General features: G+C 36.6%; 1 protein-coding gene across 6 annotated transcripts in view; it reads left to right on the top strand.

Annotated features, from left to right (window-relative positions):
- Positions 1-17,060, top strand: part of RC3H1 (ring finger and CCCH-type domains 1) — an 81,960-nt gene extending 64,900 nt beyond the window's left edge. For 5 of the 6 annotated variants that reach the window (XM_078077984.1, XM_036077543.2, XM_078077981.1 and 2 more), the window contains 7 exons: positions 1,898-2,050; positions 3,812-4,025; positions 4,826-4,916; positions 5,191-5,323; positions 7,230-7,400; positions 8,303-8,418; positions 9,389-17,060. In XM_078077984.1, the coding sequence (XP_077934110.1) occupies positions 1,898-2,050; positions 3,812-4,025; positions 4,826-4,916; positions 5,191-5,323; positions 7,230-7,400; positions 8,303-8,418; positions 9,389-9,539 (1,029 nt within the window). In that variant the 3' untranslated portion in view covers positions 9,540-17,060. The remainder of the gene's footprint in view (positions 1-1,897; positions 2,051-3,811; positions 4,026-4,825; positions 4,917-5,190; positions 5,324-7,229; positions 7,401-8,302; positions 8,419-9,388) is intronic. The other variant, XM_078077985.1, reaches the window with a different exon arrangement.
- The last annotated feature ends 5,253 nt before the right edge of the window (positions 17,061-22,313 follow it).

Raw genomic sequence — 22,313 nt, 5'->3', positions numbered from 1 at the left:
TCAAACATACTTATTTTTGAAGTTCAGCTGTGTCATTCTGTGTGATGTTTTATAAGTTATTTAACCTCCCTAAACTCTGAAGCTCAGGTTTCTCCATTTGTAAATCCAGCATAATAAAGCCTACTTCATAGTGGTGTGGTAAAGATTTACTGAGACACGAGGCATCTGGCACATGTCAGGCATTCAGTAAATAATAACTGTTTAAATTTGCTTTTTTCTTTTTACTTCTAATAAATATTATAATAATGCCTTGCTATTAAGGAATTTTATCTAGAATTATTTTAGTTACTGACATACAAGGCTATATTTTTAACTTCAGTTCTGATTATAAACAACCTACATATAATTGTATTAAATTCATATATTTTGGGGCACCTGGGTGGCTCAGTTGGTTAAGCATCTGCCTTTGGCTCAGTTCATGATCCTGGGGTTCTGGGATTGAGCCTGCTCCTTCCTCTCCCTCTGCTCCTCCCCACCCCTCTGACACTCTCTCTCTCAAATAAATAAATAAAAATAAATTCATACATTATAAAAATACATAACATAAATTTCTCCAACATCCCATTTTCTGTATCATTGTAAGTTTATTATAAATTTCAACTTTCTAAATATATTTCAACTTTTGTGTGCATGAACTAACCTATTACTTTTTAATAGGATCATTTAGTAATATATCCTGAGATTTTGTTTATATTTACTTTTTTTTATTATTTTTACTTAACCAATTATCCTGGATGTCTTTCTTTGTCAGTATATAAATTTATCTAATTCTTTTTACCAGCCACATAATATATTAGGGTACAGCAGGGTAAGCACTCTTGTTAGTAGGTCATATCTTTAAAAAGCTAGCTGTTCTACATGAAGTTTGCATGTGAAGGAGAAATAAAGGAGATAAAATTTTTAAATTGAGATAGGACAAAAAAAGTTTATAAACAGTAGAAATGGGAGTTATGGTTGAAAATGAGTAATATTTATGAACAGCAAACCCCTTTGTCACTATAGAAAACCAGTAATGATGACTCAGAAAAGTTTTTTTATTTTTTTTAGATGGGGGGAGGCATAGAGACACTTAGATATATCAATAGCCTCTATGTTATCAGTATATCAATGTATATATATTTGTGATAAAGTTCTAGTTCTAGTTCTGCCCTTTAATGGTATAGCCTTAGATCAGCTGTGTTCTCACATGGACCTGAGGAACATTTGAGGTAGTATACATAAAAGCACTTTGAAAACTGTAAAACTTTACACAAATGTGAATATTGTGATTTAAAAAAAAATACGTTAGACCTAGAATAGCTATTCTGTTACTATATAATTTCAGAACTCATCTTGAGAAGATTCAGTATCTTTACCCTTTTCACTTCACAGAATCAACCTAAGGACCAGAATTTATTTAAAATACAAATTAATGCTGTTAAAGAGATTTCAGTAAAAAAGTTACTGCATCATGATGCACTATATAGAACATTCTAAGTTCCATTTTAAGTAGTTGTTAATGCTCTTGTTTACCTGAAATGTTATTGAAAGAAACAATGAGGAGTGTCCAGCAAAACTAGGGCCTGGTGCATATTAGCTCAAGGGTTGATCCTCCAATGAAGAAGAGGATGAGCAAACCTCCTCAAAAGTCCTGGCTTGATTCCTTGAAAGATACTGAGATACTTGTTTTTGACCCTCTGCTAACAAAGGGTAAAAACTAAACATCTTTCTTCACGTGTTTTATATTTTTCATAGTCTACAGAAATCTTCTGTTGTAACAGATAAAGTAACCATCATTATGTTGCTTTAGCATGGTGTTCTAAGAAATTCCTGCTTTCTCTGTGTTGTTACTTATAAGACATATATATATATATATATATATATATATATATATTTCTTTTTTTTTTTCCATCTGTAGTTTTTGGATGAAGACTTGAAGGTAGCTGGGAAATACAAAGGAAATGATTATAGCCAGTATTCTCCCTGGTCATGCGACACCATCGGCTCCTACATTGGAACCAAAGATGCAAAACCCAAAGATGTGGTGGCAGCAGGGAGTGTGGAAATGATGGTATGTGTGATAACTAAGCCACAATGAATACAAATGAAGAGAAACCAAATAAGTCAGACCCTGTTAATAGTGAAGACACAAATAATTGAGCTTTCCTTAAGAATTTCAGGCCATATTCTATATGATGTGAATTGAATTATGTTTATATGGGTTTTTTATTTGTTTCTTTCAGGTATAAACATAAATCTTCTAATACATGTCTAGATAGACAAAGAAGAGCATTTGTTGTATTTCTGAGCAGCCATCGATTAACCCAACAACTGTTTAGAACCAAAATTAGTTTATTTTGCATAATTAATCAGGATCTTGGATTTCTTGTTCAAGTAAATTATAACTCTTACAACTCTGAAGTTTAAACAATGAAGTTGAATCTAATGAACAGTAGTAGTATTTGAGTCAGAATTGTAGCTAGTAAGCTTCAAGTCAACTGTGGTATATTGAAATGTATTAAACTTTATTTTTATATGTCTAATATCCAAGCTTTATATATATATATGTAACTATCTTGATTGCTTCTTTATTTTCTGAAGAAATAAAACTTTATAGAAATAGTTAAATCTTCTTGTATATACTTCCCTAATCTCATTTTTCTTCCTCCCTTCTTCCCTGGAGGTAACCTTTATCCTGAATTGAAAGTTTATCATTTCATGGATACTTTTTTACTATTCCTAAACAGTTTTGTTTTGTATGTTTATAGGCCTTATATATATTATATACTTCAGCTTGCATTTTCATTCAACTTTGTTTTTGAGATGTATCCAAATTTATAGGTCAGGTTCTTTCATTTTAACTACTTTATCAAATACCATTGTATGATAACTGGTATTGTTTTATATACACACACACACACACACACACACACACACAAGTTAATTATTTGTTTATTTTTCTGGCTCCCCGCTCAACAAGGAGTTTGCTCCTCCTCCCTCTGCCCCCTTCCCTGCTCATGTTCTCTCTTTCTCTATTTCTCAAATAAATAAATCTTTTTAAAAGTGGGGGAGGGTTATTAAAGTAACAGAAATTAGCAAAATAAGACTCATTTCCTTAAATCACTAAAGAATAAAAATATTTGTCAACCTAACCTAGATATAATTGAAAATCTCCCAAACGGGTGAAAGACTGTTAGTGTTTTTCAGAAATTAGTGTGCATATAAATTATGTTGGAGTCTAATTAGAACCTGTTAAAGTGCAGTTCCTAATTCAGTAAGACTAGGGTGGGACCTGAGATTCTGCATGTCTGATGAGTTCCCACCTGATGCTGCTGCTGCTATTCCTCAAACTATATTTTGAGTAGCAAGGGTGTACCAGTTAGATTTCCGTTTCCATTTCTCTTGGTACTTACTTCTTTCTAACTGGAATCCCTTTGAAACATCTGTGTCAGCTACTTAATATTTTTAGGCAGTGGTTTTCTAACTATTGAGTTTTGAAATTGAGTGGGTTGTGATGGCTTTTTTAAGGAATAATTTAGAATAACAATATAAATACAAGAGCATGTATAGTAGAGGTAAATACTTGTCATGAAATTATATCTGTATATTAGAGTGTATATATATGTACTGGGTCATGATGTAAAATATATTTCTTATTGTGGGGAGTGATCAGAGGTTTAAAAAGCAATGTTTACGATGACAAGCAAATTATTTTAGTCCTACCAATAAGAACGTTATACTCTTTTTTTTTTTTTTAACCTTATCACAGAGCTGTGGAAATAATGTTAGAGATCTAAGTGTGGGGTGGATTTCTCATTTTACTTTTTACCAGAATGTGGAGAGTAAAGGAATGAGAGATCAACGACTGGATCTTCAGAGAAGAGCTGCAGAAACCAGTGATGATGACCTTATCCCATTTGGAGACCGACCAACTGTATCGCGGTTTGGTGCCATCTCTCGAACCTCCAAAACAATATATCAGGGTGCTGGTCCAATGCAGGCTATGGCACCTCAGGGAGCTCCCACAAAACCTATTAATATTTCAGGTAAGAATGGAAGGTAAGCTCATCTAGTGGGTTCATATTCAAGACTTTCAGCCCCCATCCCTACTCCCCATTTACTATGAGTGCTTTCCATAATCTTGTAAGGCAGTAATCTTTTAAACTCTTCCATGGAATTATCCCTGTAGAAAGGTAATTATAACCCAGGGAATTCTAAGGGTACAAACTAAAATGTCTCTGTGTGAAGATTACCTATGTTGGTTTTGTGTTAATAGCTTTGTTGCTTTTATTAAAATAATACATTCTCATTTTAAAAAATTGAAATGGGCGCCTGGGTGGCTCAGTCGGTTAAGTGTCTGACTCTTGATCTCAGTTCTGGTCTAGATCTCAGGGTTATGAGTTCAAGCCCTACCAAAAAAAAAAAAAAAAGAAAGAAAGAAAAGAAAAGAAAGAAACAATCCAAAGACTGTTATCTTTCAGTGGGGAAAAAACAAACATCAGTATCCTCTTTAATTAGTGGACATCTTTCCAGATAGCTGTGTATAAAATAGGCCTGTGCCTTTTAGATTATAGCTACCTTATTTTTTAAATTTTTATTTATTTATTTGAGAGAGAGACCGAGACAGAGATAGTGAGAGAAAGTGGGGGAAAAGAGAGAGGAGCAGGTTCCCTGCCAAGCAGAGAGACCGATGTGGGGCTCGATCCCAGGACCCTGAGATCATGACCTGAGCCAAAGGCAGACTCTCAACCAGCTGAACCACACAGGCACCCCAGATTATGGCTACCTTAAAAGAAGAATGAAATCTCTGAATTGCATCATCCCACAGTAAATTATTCTCTTATAGATTATAGTCCATATGGAACCCATGGTGGCTGGGGAGGTTCTCCATATTCACCTCATCAAAACATACCTTCTCAGGGACACTTCAGTGAGAGGTATGGGTCATTCTTTTTACTTTTATAAACCTTTAAAATTATTCAGCTTTTCTTATTTTATTTTTCTTGTCAATAATTTTTATTATTTTCATAGTGAAATAACAGATTTTTATGTCAGAACAGTAGGAGATCAAACCTAGGGCGGTTTTTTGTTTTCTTTCGATTTTTTTTTTCAATTGAAGTATAGTTGACACAAAATGTTATATTAGATCAATAATTTTTTTTTTTTTAAATAAAACTTAAAATTTATTCCATCCTTTCTTTCCCACCAAAGGGAGAGACTGTCCATGTCAGAAGTGGCCAGTCACGGAAAACCCCTTCCGTCTGCTGAGAGGGAACAGCTACGATTGGAATTGCAACAACTAAACCATCAAATCAGCCAACAGACTCAGCTCCGTGGACTAGAGGTACCACCTACAGATAGTTTTTCATTCCAATTTTTGGAGGGTTCTCAAAGGAGTTTTAAAAGGAAGAACTTCTAAGGTACTATGAACATAAAAACTTAAGGTCTGTTCCTTAAAGAGTTAGTATTGGTGTCCATTCTTCAAAGAATTTAAGTACTTAAGAGTTCAGTGTGGGACAATAGGAAATTCAGAATTTCTATTCCATGGAAAACAGACTATCTAAAATTTTCCCTGATGGCACATTTAAGGTATACAGTTTTTATCAACAAATGCTTTTAGCTTAACATTTGTTTTTCATTTTTCATACTGCTTTTCTTAATTTAAAAAAAAAAAATTCTATTTCCTTTAATTCTTAGCATTTATTTATATATCTTTAAAAGATAGAATCTTAGAACTTAAAAAAGAGTAGGATAAGGAATAATACTTGGAGTTAATGGTCTGAATCTTTAAAAAGTTAATCAACTAACTCTAGACTTCAAAGAAGAATAGACTTCCAAAGAGAATAGCCTCTGTATAGCAATTGTACCTTTCGTTAATATAGTTCTTTCTGTTTATAAGTTACCATCACAGGTCCTGATTGACCCTTACAATGACCCTGTCAGGTAGGTTAGACAAGTGGTATAGTCCCTCTTTCTGGTTGAAGGATAGGAGTTTCACAGAAGTTGAAATACAAATCCAAGTCTTCCTACTCCAAATTCAGTGTTCTTTCCACCATGCTGCCTGACACTTAAAGAGAAAAAATATCTAAAATCAAAGAATTTTTTTTTTAAAAGATTTTATTTATTTATTTGAGAGAGAGAGAGCGCGTGCACAAGTGGGGGAAGGGGCAGAGGGAGAAGCAGACTCCCCGCTGAGCAGGGAGCCCAGTGCGGGGCTTGATCCAGGAACCCTGTCGAAGGCAGATGCCCAACCAACTGAGTCACCCAGGTGCCCCTGAAAACAAAGAATTTTTAAAATCCTTCAAAGTGCCACATAAAGAAGACTAGGTTTTGTTTACATTACCCTTTACATGGGAGCATATTCTTTGAATTTAGAAAACTGAAGACATTCTACTGATAAATACATGGCTCCCTCCTGGAGATAAAGATAACTGTCAGAACATTAGTCATTATCTTTCTACCAAGATCTTTGATAAGGAAGGCTTCGCTTTGGAAATAAATTTTTAACTAATTCTATCTTAGATTCCCGTATTTCAAAGGCCAATAGGAGATTGTTTTTTTGGAACACATGTCTGACTTATGCTCTTATGTAAGCAATAAGGCTTAGAATTTTTTTTAACTATGTAATATTCATATTTTGTCTTCTTGTGCCATTATTTTATTTACATTGGTCTAGAACTTCTTGCTGATTCCTATTGTAGAAAAAAAAAAATGCTGTGTCTGATTATGTCCTTCTTTAGTTGATTAACTTTTTCAGGATTCAGACCATTAATTCCAAGTATTATTCCTTAACCTACTAATTCATGGCTTTTTATCTTAGTTGAAATTTGTAGACCCATTTTCTGTTCCAAAAGAATAATCGGCATCATTTGGAAGTTTGCCACATATTTAACTCAGTATGGTTAAAAGTTCTTGCCATTACTGAGGTTTCATTGAAATAAATTGGAGGATTTACTTCAGAAAATTCAATTTAAAAAAAAGGGGGAAAGATGTGCATTTATACTTCTCTTTCAAATAAAGTAAGAGCAACTTATCCGTAAGATTAAATTACTGTTTACTAAGTTTAAATCCCCTAGTTTTTCTTTTTTAATTCAAATGGCATTCAAAGAGACAGTGCCTAATAGTGTCATTTTTATTGCAAATATCTTCATGATAAACTACTTGAGGCGGTGGTCTGAAATTGGGCCTGGTCATTCTGTGCATGGTGTGAAATGTGTTGAGTTGTATATATGCTTGGCTTTATGCACTAGGCTGTTAGTAACAGGCTGGTGTTGCAGAGGGAGGTGAACACCCTGGCAGGCCAGTCACAGCCGCCACCACCACCTCCAAAATGGCCTGGAATGATTTCAAGTGAGCAGTTGAGCTTGGAACTGCACCAGGTGGAAAGGGAAATCGGGAAGAGAACCCGGGAACTGAGTATGGTGAGTGTTCTGGTGGGAAAGGGTGGGAGCTGGGAGAGGTGAAAGGAAAGCTGTGCAGTGATGTCCCAGAACTCATGGCTTTAGAGCTCTAGAATCATCACCCCAAGGCACTCCAGTGAGTGGTTAATACTTAGAATAAGTCTCATGAAAATGGGCCATCTCCCTATTTTATTCATTCCTCCTCTCATTCCTTTTTGGTTTGAGTGTGTTCTCTGTCTTAGGATTCTGCATTATGAAGAACTTTCAGGGAAAACAAGGCAGTTAATTGGACATTATTAAATTACTGTTTAATATACTGATTAGGGAAGCTGAGGGGATGGTGTTTATGATTTTGCAAATGTGTTCACAAATAGCATTCTAGTTTTTATAGCCCTTTAGTTATTGAAGACCTGTTTTTTGTTATGAGTGAAATGCAATCTACACATTCCTTCTTGAGGAATTGTATCCATGGATATGCTTAGGGTTTGCTTCATAGTACATGAATACTGGTTTTAGTAAATTGTGGATTTTGGGGGTTGAACCATTCCCCCAGGTTGCATGGTAATTGACTCTTTTGTTGAATAGTTTTCACGTCTTTCTAAGCAAATAAATGGGGTATTTCATTTTTCTGCTTTCAATAAGTGTATTATAGGTAGTTATTATATTTTGGCTTACCTTTTCTAAGTCATCAGTTTTTCTAACTTGGGGCATTCTCCCCCTTGTTTTCTAGCTTGGATGGTGAGCAAGTGTACTCTGTTGTTATCATCGTGTATGTCTCTCTTTTAGGCTGGCCATTTCTTTGGTCATTTTATAAAACTATATATGATATATGAATTATCAATTTGTATTATCTGTATTTGGTCTCTCTTTCATTAGCACCATTAAATAGAAGATAATTGAATTTACTTCCTTCTCTTTCAAAGGAGAACCAGTGTTCTCTGGACATGAAAAGCAAATTGAATACAAGTAAGCAAGCCGAAAACGGACAACCAGAACCACAAAATAAGGTTCCAGCTGAGGACCTTACATTGACATTCAGGTAAAGGAAGGGACGTTGTCATAGTCTTATATTATCCAGCCCTGACAGAAGTGCCCTCATAAATATGATTGGCTTTTAAAAATATCATTCTGTATACATTGAGAAAAGAATATTTTCACATAAATTTAGTTAATAAAACTTAATTTTAGAACAGATTCAAGAATGAATTGTCTGTTAATACCTAACAAATGAGTTTTTCTGGCTCCATTTCTTCTTTCCCGTTTTTTAGTTTATTTAAAACCAGTGTTAACATTTTGGTGTAGACCTTTCCAGTCCTTTAAAGTGTGTGGATATTTAGCCTCTTTCAAATCCACCTTCCACCCCATCCCCTTGGTTTTTAATTTGGTCTATCCCGTATCATCTAGAGGTGGAAGGATTCATGTCAGCTATCATTGAACAACCATGCAATAAACAGATTTGTAATATTTCTTTATTTGCACAGCTGTAATTATTTGCTTACGGTATTTTGAAGTCATTTGCTGCATAGTCCTGAGTTACCCTCCTGATGATTGTATAACAATAATTTCTAATGCCCTGTTGCTTTCAGACTTAGGTTTTAGCTATTTAAATCCATACACTGTCCTGGGTTCAAAATAATTTCTTGTACTAGTAAGCCTGCTAAAGCAGGGGTCAGAACTTCTTAAAGTCCAGACTATAAGACCCAAATTATGGGTATTATAGTCTCTGTGGAAACTCTCAGTTCTGCCCTTGTAGTGTGAAAGCAGCCATAGACAATACATAAACAAATGGGCAAGCTGTGTTTCGGTAAAACTAATAAAAACAGGCACTGCTTAGCCTTAGTTTGCCAACCCCTGTGCTTAAAGAATGGACATCGAGCTGTAAACTAAACTTTAAAAGCTACTTGCATATTTTTCCATACTCGTAAAAGAAGCCCTATTGATTTTATTCTACTAATCATTTTTCTCTCTCTCCTTATTTAAAATTCCAACTTTTTTTTAAATGTTAACAGTGATGTACCAAATGGCTCAGCGCTGACACAAGAGAATATCAGCCTCCTGTCAAACAAAACCAGCTCTCTGAACCTGTCAGAGGACCCCGAGGGAGGAGGTGACAACAATGACTCCCAGAGAGCGGGAGTCACACCCACTTCTGCTCCCTAAATTATGAAGAGTCCAACTTTTATCTTTTGCTCCTGATCAATTTGTGGGGCATTAGGGGTAGGAGAACAGATAACTTCTAGACTTTTTCTCTGAGAGTGGTCAGAGAAATCCAGGAAAAGTACCGGAGGCAATGTGCACAAACACCACTACTAAAAACAAACCCTGCACATAGTTCACATTAATGCATTTTTTAATTTAAAAAAAAGGAAAAAGAAAAAGAAAATTAGCAGTATCTGCAAGCAATTCAGATTAAATTTGTTTTTGTTCTGTGAATGAACTTTATTTTAATAACTTTGGACGCCTTGGATCCAGGGCTTTAAAAAAAAAAGAAGATATTATATATACACTCTGTTTGATTAATTGTATGATCTTAATGAAGTAGGTTTTTCTTGTATTTTGGTATTATTACATACCCAGTGTATAATTCCTTTCCCCCAATCCTTTCCAACTTTCGCAAACCCCATATATTAAAACAGACAGAAAGCACCGGACTGTCTTGAGAATTCTGTGGTGCTTGAGAAACAAAAAGACAGTACTAGACTAGTTATTAGAAAATGTGCAGCACACCAACTTTTCTAAGAGCTATTACTTGAAAGTCATAATTTTCTTTCCCTTTCTGGTAACTGGCTTCATGTGTATGTTTTTCATATGGCACTAAAACTTCTTGTTGTTCAGGAGGGATTTGTTTTTTGTTTTTGTTTTTATTTCAGCTATTTCAGAGAGATAATTACCAATTAATTTTTTGAAGTCCTCATTTCCATATTATGGATCTATTTCATTCTCTTAATGTAATCAGAAAGCCAGACCAACACTGTAGGCTGTTTGATTAGGTTCAAATGGAGATTATTTTAAGAATGAACTGTGATTTATTAGTACTGAAAATACATGGTTGGTATATTACCTGTACTGAGCTGATGGTTGGAAATTTGGAGCTGTGCTTTTTCAAATTAAACTTTTGCTAAAATCATAAAATGTATTAAAAAAAAAAACACAGGAAAATCAACCATGTTTTAAAACTGCAACACTTGACTTGAAGTGAAAATGAACAGTCATATTATTTCAGTGGATATTTTTGTTTTGTTTTACTGTCAAAACCCAAAAGTATAAAATAAAATGAAAGCCCCTGGCTTTCAGATAGATTTGGCAAATACAGACTACCCAGATCTTAAGGATAGTTTATGAATTGTAGTTTATGAATTGACTAGTTGTTCAGAATCATTGGCACCAGTAGGTAGTAAGTACCTAAAAGTCAGTTTTCATAGACTTGACTTTACAATAGTGAAGAGATTCTTCATGAAAATGTTGAAAAGAATAAGGAAGAATTTTTTAAAATTTAGTTCTGCTGCACATATTCTGATGCCATGTGTCTATACTGAACTAAGACCTTATAAAACGTTTTTAGTGGGGATTATTTGATATAGTCACCTTCCCATCCCTCTGTTTGCCTGATTTTTAAGAAATTTCCCTTTCTGGATTATACTACTAAAACAGAAAGCACTGGTTATGTAATAAGTTACTGCATTGCTTTGGTTGGGTAAAAGCAAGAGTTTGTATTTTTCTTGTTTCTTATTTTCTTAACCCTTAACTCCTGCTGAGGTCATAACAACCTCAGTGTAAGCTCTGTGTCCATCATACTGTTAACTGAAACAAATGGGGGGAGGGGGGAGGGAAATACAGTCCTGCCATTGCCTACCAGTAGGAGAGTCCAAACAGAACACTCTTTTGAGTAGCGATTATTTAATTTGCCCAGTCAAGGCACCGTGTTTATATACTATTTCACATTGAATTTGATTATGCCCTACAGACCTGGCTGGTCAAGGATTTGATATACACATATTGGCTTGGGATTCGAGCTTTCTTTTTTATTTAAATAAAAATTTATATATATTATATATATATACATATATACATAGCTATATCTGTATATATATTGGGTATGTTTTAAGGATTTTTTCGCATGAGCGCAGCTGTTGCGATAAAATGACTGATTGGGAGGTAGAAGCACTGAATGAAGATGAGGCATTTTTTCAGTTGATACCATATTTTCCTTTCTTAAAAATACACACTTGCTTTTTTTGCTTTTTTGTTTGTTTTCTTTTTTGCTTAAAACCCTCTTATATGTAAGTGCTTATTGTTTTTTGGGAGAAGGAGAGAAACTTTGTATGTCTGACAGAGTCCCAAGATTTTTTATTTTTTTGTTTAACTATAAAAGGCAACATTCTTGGCCTCCAACTTTCTGTAGGCAGATTTGGGCAGATCTTATTTCTCCTTTGGACATAACTAGATAATTCCTAAATTTTAGAAGCAGTTGGTTCAATTTGGAACTCAGAATGATTCTGGTATTAGAAGGGAATTTATGGGTATTAATTTTGTTGAAGTTCAGAATAAAAGTAAAATTCTATTTTGGATATCCATTGAAACATCTAATAAGTCAACGTCTGTTATTCTTGTTTATATATCCTCCAAATACACTCCTTGCTTTCACCATTTTGATTTTGTAAGCTAGGCAGGAATAGATGTTAACTTATATAGTATTCCTATTCTGAATAAAACCAGAAAAGCCACTGTTTTGAATTGACTTAAAATAATCCTTTTCACTTTTTAAGTTAATTTCATTGGGGATGGGGGTGGGGACAGATCTCTTAAATTGTAGCCTTAATTCTAGCTGTACTTCAGTGAGGCCCCACATACTCTAGAGGAAATCTGGCTGGGTAGAAAGGCAGAAGAATGATATCCTATCCCATTGTGCCTATAACTAACCTATTTTAAATTAGTCATTCTGCCTTATCTCATGGAAATTCTTACAACTTTCCTAGTAGTCATAAGCAGTTTTAGGAATTAAATAAAACCTCCAAAGTTTGGATTTTTTTTTTCCCCCTTTTCTCTGTGATACACTTTGTGAAATGATGAACCTATAAGGGTAAGTGGCCTTTTTGGGCAAAACTGCTTGACTCCTTTTTTGTTTTGTTTGTTTTAACTGCTTGACTATTCAGCTGCTTTTTTTTTGTCAAAACCTGTGAAAGGCATTGATTTTTTTTTGGCTTTTAAAATGTATGCCTTTAGAGACAGTTAAGAGATTAAATCAGTCAGATAGGAAATACAGTTTTTATGCTTTCTACTTAGTAAGTAAAATATTAATTTCTTCTGGAGATGACTTTATTTGCTTTTCAGTAAATTCAGAAGCAACACTGACATCACAGATGAACATGAGCAATTCTGAGAGGGTTAAGGTAGGAGTATAATAAGCACTGTGTTCACTCTTGTTTAGATAGCAAAACCAGAATCTTATTATAGTTAGGAATATAAAAGTACTTTGACTTATTTTTTTCCAAGGTATCTCTGGAAAAGAGTAGAAGAACTGAGAATAAGATATCTACACGCAGTTTCCTAACATACATAGTTCTTTTGCCTTATAGATACTGTCACAAGATAAGTCCAATAGCTGTCCTGTCTTGGGTGATTTACAGAAGCTAAAGTGACCAAAGATCCATTCCTTTTTACTTTTGTAATCAAAAGAACAGTTAGTTATAACATAGGTTTCTAGTAATAGTATTCACATGATAAGACACTTATTTCTAATGCCAGCTACAGATATCCAAATACTCAGAATGCATAAAAAATTAATTGGTATGGCATTAATGTGGCTGATTCCCTTCTCTCATCTTATTTCCCTTCCCTTCTCCTAGACTTTCCCGTGTATTTATTTTTTTGCCTAAAAGACATAAAGTTGGTATGATTCTTATTTGCTACCATGAATATGTAACTCCATCATACTTTCCATAGGTCTTCAGGGTTAGAGCTCAAAGTTTTTTTTCCTGGCCCTTTTCTATCTTGCAAATTCCCCTTGACTTACCCACTGCCCTCCCCAATCTGCAACAGTGACAGTTTGCTGCCTCAAAACAGAGCATTCAAATGAATTCGCTTAGCCAATAACTTCTGTGAAGTTGCCTTTTCTAATGGTGTTATTACTCAGTGATGCACAAATGTGGTATTTGCCCTACTGGTAGGCAAACAAAGGTCTGGTTAAGATGGTAACCTGCTGTTTTCTTTAAAGGAGAGCCAAAGACTTGTGCTTTACTCTGTTTTGGTTTTGGGGGGAAATAGCCATTTTGATTGTGAAACCTTTTAGTATTTGTGAGTTGATTGTATTGTGTAAGTAGATTTATCTGAAGTTAACTGTTAACAGTAGCTGGCCTTATAAAATGTAAAAGTAATGAAAATTCACCAGTTTCTCTAAACCAGTGAATGTCATCTTTTACAATATTGTGTGTAAGCAGTACCCCCGTTTTTTGAGATTATCTTGTCAATGATAGCATCTTGTGTGTTTTGGTTTTTAACTTGTGTCTGAAGGACAATCTATATCACTGTGGTCAAGCTATGAGACTGGGTAAAAGAATTCATGACCATGTGACTGGTGAGAAATAAACTATAGTCAGTACATGTAAGATTATATTCAGATTTGGAGAAAAACAGATTCTTTTCACTAAAAAGTATTTGATTGCTTTTAAATACACATGGTGATGGGTGGAGGTCTTACCATCTTTTTTCCACTTCGTTTTTGCTCATTTTAAAGAACTGAGTAAAGGTTTCGTAATATAAAATCTACCTGTAAAAAGCACCTGTAATGATAGTTATTTTATTAAAAGGAAAGACCCAGTTACTTTTTAGGAAAAATTAATAACCTGCCTGAAAATTAACTGCAGCATTTACTTAGATTTGTCCCCTAAAAGAGCCTGATTGTGTTTATTTTTTAGTTGGTGATACCTGGTGATAGTGTTGCAAGATGATCTCTTCCCTGAAAAATCAGCCTGTCCTTTTAGAAAAAAAATAGAGCAACTAAACTAAAGCAGATTTCACTTTCAACATTAGGGACTGAACAAGCAAACAGTTTACTGCTGTCATCATTTTACTCATTTTGCTGGTCCTCATTCATACCTTTCTACCTTGGACAGCTATGACTTTTATATTTATTTGTTGCTTCAGCACAGCTTTATGAAATTTTCCTGCTGAAAGGACTTATTGGGAGTTGTAGGTGGATTGCAGTTAATATTTTATTAAATTCTTAATTTAACTTTTCTGAGCCATTTGAAAAAGAAAGCTGTTTTTGTCAAAAGGTACTGTTAATTACAGTAAATACCAACTTAAGATTTGGTTTTTAAGGTTTGATTGCTTTGACTGCTAAAGATGTTTTCATATATAACAGATTCTAATTGATAAGTAATACTAGCTATGATGTTAATAAATAATAGGACACTGCCACCACCAGGAAAAAGTAACACCTTTTAACAGTAAATGTGTTCCCAATGGGTGGGTTTTCAATACTGCACTGAACAAAGTGGGAAGAGTCCTTTGAAATCCTATTGTGATAAAGGGACTTAACCTCACCACTGGAATCCTTGTTTTCAGAGCCTCTGAATTTTCAGCCAAACACTGAATTTACTTTAAATTTTATTCCTGAACAAAACATCCCTAGAGTAATAACCTTTATTTTCACAAGAAAATAAGGCACAATAACCCAAGAGAGAGAAGTTAAACCTCAAGATAATATTGTGTCCAAAAGTGTGTATTTAGGAAAGTTAAATCCTGTGGAATTAGTATATTATATACTAGATAAGGTGACTTATTTTCTTGTACTGAGGTCTCTCTGTTTCTGGTTGTTTTTGTTTTGTTTTGTTTTGTTTTGTTGTTTTTAACTCTTGAGTAGACAGAGCTCACAAGTCTTTGGCATCCATTTTAGGTTGTACACTCAGAGTCATCTTATAACTGGAAACTGTCAGACAGCCCCTACCCCCCACCCCAGCCAGTGCATAAAAGGGTCAAGAAAAGGATGGAAAGAAACTACTGGATAATTGGTTGCCTGGTTGTTGTTGGGTTTTGGTTTGGGGGGTGTGTGTGTGGGGAGGGGGGGGGGTTGCCTGTTTTTTTTTTTTAATCACCATTTATAGTGTAATCATTGATTGGCTGCCATTCTTAAAATAATATCTAAACAACCCTGTAAAATATTCCTCTGATTTAAAGGTATTTTAAGCTTTTGTTTATCATTTTTACATCCTCTGTTCAACGAAGGCACTGTCCTGAGAGCTACTTTTTCCAGGTGTATTGTTGCCCACATTTTCATTAACCACACCACACATCCCAACCCCCTTCATCCTTTCTCTTCTCACCTTCTGGAAATGAAAGGAACTTGGGGGGAATTTTTTTTTTCCATTTTATTCACTGATCCAGAGGCCTTGTTGTCTTACTTTATGATGATACTACAACTTTTTGGAACAAGAGCAATGGAAAAAGTGAATTAAGATGATGAACAAAATCTTTTACCCACTGAAGCATTTTCCAGTTGTGAGATTCCTCTTTGTGTGTGGTCTCTTCCCTTGTTACCCCTGCTACCCTTTTCCCCTGACCTTGGTCAATTTGGTCTTTAGGCTCATACCAGTCTCCCCGAGACATTCTGCAGTCATTATCACCTTTTTGGGTGGATTTTATTTTGTTTTATTTTGGGTTTTTTTGTTTTTTGTTTTTTTAAAAAAAAACTTTTTAACATTGATGCATATTTGCTTGGGATAGAGCTTGTGTAATTTACCAATCGTATTGATTGTATGTGATTGTGCCCTGCAGAGGTATATTTAACAAGACAAAAATAATTTAGGTTAATAAAGGAGCCCATGAGATTTGAGTCAGGTTATAAATTACTTCATGAAATCACTGAGTTTTGGATAGTGAGAATTTATATCTCATATTCTTACAAATCAGTGCTAGACAAAATACCATTTTTAAAAAGTTCTCTTGCATTCCTATTTTTTTCCTTGCCTCAGCTCCCTGTTTTTTCTTAAGCCTGTCTCCACCCACCTGTTCAGAAATAAAAATATTGAGTCTTAAAGTGACAGCTGATTTTTAAATTGCTAAAGTTTGTGAAATTATACTTTTTCCAAGTGTTTTCAACTTTTTTTTTTTTAAATGAAGACAAATGGTTGAAATTTCACAAGCTGTGAATAATTCTTTAGATTCTGGCCAACTGTGAAATCTTATTTGAAGACTTTATCTCTTGAAAGTTCTTTTGGAATAGGAAAAAGAACCCTGTTTGAAATGGACCATTTTCTTCTCTTTTTAATGTGTTTATATATCCAATTTTTAAACAGCCTTCAAAACAAGCGAGGTGGAAATAAAGAGTAATAGGAAGATGTTTAGGGCAGCAGAATTCTGGGTCTGAATAAGTACATGTTATACTTGTCAGGTTTTTAAAAGGATTAACGCCATCTTTTTCAATTTTGTATTATTTGTGTGCATGTTGTTTATATCAAAGATGCCACATTTTGTTAAAATCCTATTTCCTTTCTTTATTACCTTGGAAACTGACTCAGCCTCATGTTGCTCCTAACTAGTGTTTAAAGCTCCCAAGAGTTGCAGATAAAAGGGTTATTTTAACAAGTAGAAGGAGGTGATTCACCTTTTGGTTTGTAAATATCTGGTCTTTATCTGCTTTCTGTCAGCATTTATATTAAATGATAAATTAATGAGGAGAAACGTGTAGTCTTTTTCTATAAATGAGTCTGTGCCATTTTACTCTAACCTTAGGATTATTACACCTTTCCTTTTTTTATGTGAAAAATAGAGAATTAGATACTTATGCACAAGTAAACACATACTTGAAGTAGCCAATTTTATAGAGATAGAGGAATTACTCCAACCTTAAATACACTACAGTCCAAATTCCTTCATATGTTCTACAGCGATTGCACAGTCAAGGTAGTGGTTCTGAGATCCTAGGGTCTGTTCAGTGAGACTCCATGGCACACATCCAGAGTCCTGGTTCTTATGGCTTCTCTTAAATCAGGACCTTCTTTATGTTTAAGCAACATGGACCACCTGTGGGTACCTTCCTGATGCAAATATTTTTGTCTTTCCATTCTTACTGACTTCTAATTGTCCTGAAATCTCCACCCATTAGTCATTCCTTGTAGTTAGAGGATAAGTGTAGGTTGATTTTCTCTTAGAGACTGGTATAAAATATGCCTTAGTCAGCAGTTCAATGGCATGAAGAAGAAAAAAGGGGAGAGGAAGGCACTGCTCTAGATTCAGAAGAAAGTTAAGAGAAAAAAACAAATGTAACATGTGGAGTTTATTTGGATCCTGATTCCAGTGAATCAAATGTGCAAAGACATTTTTGAAATAATTAGGGAAATTGGGTACTAGGTAAGACCAAGGAATGACCTTTCTGTTCAGTGTAATAATAGCAACATGCATAAGTAAATGTCTATATTTTTAAGAGACATAGAGCTGACAATGGCTAGCATTTCCTTTATTTTTACAGAAAAGTAATGCACATAAACAGTGAAGGTTATTTTTACCTCCTACCAACAATTAGCAATTAGGTGTCTTTGTTTGATATCCTTACCTGACCTCAAGGGAAGGAACCAGAGTAAAAAAAGGTCAGAGGGTCTGAAGGATGGTAACTACTGCAACCACCCTTGAATGTTAGAAAGTCTAGAGTGGGGATTCCCAAACCAGCGTGCCATCTTTACCACCATCCTAGGCCTACCCTGCTCACAAGCAGTAGGGTATTTTCTGACCTTTACACTCAGACTCACATAGATTAATGTGAGTTTGTTTTTTGTGTATATTAGCATTTCATTCCCAGTAACCAGCTAATCTGCAATGATCAACTAATAAATCCCCTCCACTTTCCAACATGGTGGCCTGTTTAGTTAATGGTTGCCACCCTTATTTGGGACACCTTGCAAATCAAAAGTGAGCTTTCAACTACTCACTGAACACCCACTTTGGTATTTACTGGATTATTGAGTCCTTAATCATATGTACCACACTGTAGAAGATAAAGAGAATACGGTCTTTATCTTCAAGGAGCTTAGGCTCCAGTTATGGAAATTGACATGAATACAGGTTTAAAATAGGTAACGGGCACCTGGGTGGCTCAGTCGGTTGGGTGTCTGCCCTCGGCTCAGGTCGTGGTTGTGGGGTCCTGGGATCGAGCCCCTCATCGGGCTCCCTGTAGGGAGCCTGCTTCTCCCTCTCCCACCCCACTCGTGCTGTCTCGCTATCTCTGCCTCTCTCAAAATCTTAAAAAAAAATAGGTAACAATCATCAACAAAACACAATAGAATTACCAAATAATTATGCAGCCACAATTGTCTTCAAAAGAGAAGAGCCAGGAGCTGTGAGAATGTACACAAAGAAGACTTCACCTTGCTTGGCTGAGCAGCAATGGCTTTCCCGAGGAAGTTGCAGCAAAGGTGGCACTTGAACAATGGACAGGATGGCAGGTAACGTTGGAGACGAGACTGTTAGAGAAAATAGAATATGTTTCTATGGAATATGATTCTTGGGAAAGAAGAATCTGTGTTACAGAAACAGCGGTTGAGGCAAGAGTAGAGGGAATGAGACTATGGCAAGAGATGAGGCAGAGCTGGATCACAGAGGCCTGCAGGTGATGCTAAAGGATTTGGATTTTATTCTGAAAGTAAAGGGAATACAAGGAAAGGTTGCAAGCTGGCAGTGAAGGGATCTGATTGGTGCCTCTTTATTCACATTTACTGGAGAGCTTCTGGTGCTCACCTGGTGCTCTTGTTAAAGTGCCGTTACTGTTGCAGCAGGTCTGGAGGGGGGCCTGGGATTATCTAACATGCTCCCAGCTGATGCCCGTCCTGTTTGTCCGAAGGCCACACTTGTGAGTAGTAAAGCAATTTGAGAAGCAGAAAGATCCAGTTTCTGCCATCATCAGACTTTTGTGAATTGAATGAGATGTAAGACACAGCAATACCTGGAGACTACTTCAAGGAAAATGCATAGAGCTGGGGAAGCAAAGTGATTCAGGGAGGTTTTTACTTCTGAAGAGTTGATTCATAAAGGTATGAAAGGGTTTATAAGATGATCAAGGTGGAGAGTAGACACTCCAAGCCTGGGAGCGCATACACAATCATGAAAGAATGTGGCTTTGTAATGAACTTCAAGGAGTTGAGGATAGCTAGAAAAGTTTGGAGGCCAGGCCTTGGAAAGCTTTGTGTACAGTTCTGAGTCGTTCGACTTTTATCTTTTAGCAGTTAAAATCAGTAAAGATTTTAAGCCAGAGTGAGATGTGATTATCGTAACTTGAAGTGGAATAGGGTCTGAGGCGGAAAACCCAGTTATGAATCTGTTGCAGTAGACTTCCAAGCAATAATGAGGGCTGGCCAGCAGAAGAGTGGGAGTGAAGAGGAGGGAAGAATGTCCAAGATCGTTTGTAATGGGGCCACAACTTGACAACAGACGGTGCAAGCATGATTGGCATTACTAACCACCCAAACAGGTGCCACCAAAGTCAGCTGCTTCCCATGGTTCCCTTCACCAAGCACTCGGTCTATTACCAAATAAATCATCAGGTTAAAGGGAAAAAATGACCTTTGCAATATCGAAGCTCTTTTGAAAATACTCAGTTTCAAGGAAAACCTACAGTCACCTCAGCTTATCATCTTCCTCAAGTCTAAAAAGTTCAGGCTATTACGATCTAAACTACGGGGCCCTCTGATTTTCCTCAGTCCCTAAGCTTGTCCTTCTCATCTAACTGATTGGGCCTTTTGTTATCCTGACAAGCTAGGGAAACTGACCCGACCTAGGAATCCTGGACCTCGGGCAAGACCCAGGCTGCCTCTGCAGAGTGGGCCGGCCCATTTCTCTCACTGAGCAGCTTGAGGGTTTTGCCTTCAGCACCATTCCCTGCTTAGCTGACCTTCGGTAAGCGAACAAAATGTGATAACTGAAGCTCGTTTCTGTTCAAAGTTGGAACAACCTATTCCCAAGCAGCGTCTGTTGGTTTTCAGCACTGGCCATCCGGAAAGGGCCCGAAACCAACCCTGTGTCCTGACGGGATAAAAGCTACCAGGCCATATTCATTCCTAGATCCTCCTTTCCACCTCCCCCCTCAAATGGATTTGGACAGATTTGCTAAAGCAGCCCTCCTCCCTCGGCGGCGGCGGTGGGTGAGAGACACCAGTCACGTGGTGGACCCGTACTCACCAAACACACACCCTCGGCCTTGGCTTCACTAGTTTTCTGTTGCTTCTGGGTTTGTCCAAGCCATCCCCTCTTTCTCCAGATAACTCTCCCCCCGTGCCTCTGCCTCTGCTCTCTGTCTTCTCCCCTTCTCGATGTCTCTTTAACCACCTACAACTTCCTGGACTAAAGTAGGACAGCAAGCTTTGACTCCATGCAACGTTCTCCTGCTCAACCTCCCGAGAATACCCTCGCCCAGTACTTCTGTTCATACAAGGTGTCAGTCCCTCTGGACAAGTAAGCATTTTTAATAATCTCAACTTTCCATTTAGGAGGAATTTAAAGTATTTTTCTGTTAACAAGTCGGCAAAACTACTCCGAACCTGGGTTTCTTCAAACACAAATATTTATTGAGTACCTGGTACATGGAAAGCCCAGTGGCATGTGCACTGGGCATGTTCAATAAATATTTGTGGCTTTGATTTGGTGTCCCTGAAACTAAAGCTGGACTTTCTAACCTGTGTGAGAATTTGAACAAATTCCAGTGAGATGCTTTGAGAATCTTACCTAAAAGCTGCCAAGTAATAATGCAGGATTATTTTGATAAACTTTATTTCACCTCAATTAAAATAGCATAACTACCTAGTAAACTAGAAACCCAGGAGAGCTGGAGATGGCTCTGGTTTTTGTGCCAGATATTTTGCCAAATTTCCATGAAGAGTTAAGCTTTGAGTTACTCAGTAACCAGCAGCAGGAGCTCAGCTCTACTGTTTGTACTCCGCCAAGGTCTTCTTCTTGGTGCCAAAGAAAAGAATGGAACAGGCCAGGACATGAGGGAATGAAGAGTAAGGATCAGCTGAATTACCTGCTCAGGAGCTGCTACTGAGACTAGAGGCCGAGTAGGGAAAGAGGAATTTTTTAACTTTATTACTCAACTTGAAGGAAATATTTTTTAAAAGAGAGGGTGGGGCGCCTGGGTGGCTCAGTCGGGTTAAGCATCTGACTTGATTTCAGCTCAGCTCTTGATCTCGAGTTCCTGGGATCGAGCCCCACATCAGACTCCACACCCTGCGGGGAGTCTGCTTCTCTCCCTCTCCCTCCACCCCCCCAATTTGCGTACACACGCTCTCTCTCTCTCAAATTTTAAACCAATAAATAATTTAAAAAAGAGGTGACTGAATGCTATACTCTTTCCTCTCTGTGGCCCCCCAAACCTACCCCTAACAGCAGAGCACAGAGGACCCCTGTTTCCTTCCAACCTTGTTTCTACTCAGAGAAAAATAGTCTACCCCCAATTCCAGAAATGGTCAGACGTTACCATGAAAAATTCGATTTAAATATACTTTTATGTATTTAAATATAGACCATTGTTAAAACACTATAGAATATTGTGGATGAGTGGGTTGGAGGTGGGAGGGGAGACCCAGCTTAGCTTGCCCAGCATATAAGCTCTTTTTCCCTTCCCTCATCAAACCAATCTGAGATGAACTAAGAGGAAAGGGATTTGGGATCATGAAAAGCTAGACAGTGCAAAGGCAAGGGGGGGTGGATGAGATCCAGAGACTAGGCTGGTATTAAAGAATCCCAAAAACCAACTGAAAATCTCATTTGGAGTGTGCATCAGAGACGAATGCTTTCTAATAAAATATGTGTAACCAAAAAAGGTGGCAGTCCTTGGGTTCATTTCTGGGCCCCGGGGCCCTGGATTTGGAGGGAATCGTGGACAAACTTGATAGAGTATATTCAGAGGAGAACCACCAGGTGATGACATAGAAAAGCAAGAAAAACAAC

This window comes from Halichoerus grypus, chromosome 7 (assembly GCF_964656455.1).
Source record: "Halichoerus grypus chromosome 7, mHalGry1.hap1.1, whole genome shotgun sequence".
Taxonomy (NCBI): domain Eukaryota; kingdom Metazoa; phylum Chordata; class Mammalia; order Carnivora; family Phocidae; genus Halichoerus; species Halichoerus grypus.
The sequence above is the reverse complement of the archived record's forward strand: the minus strand, read 5'-3'. Positions and strand labels throughout refer to the sequence as shown.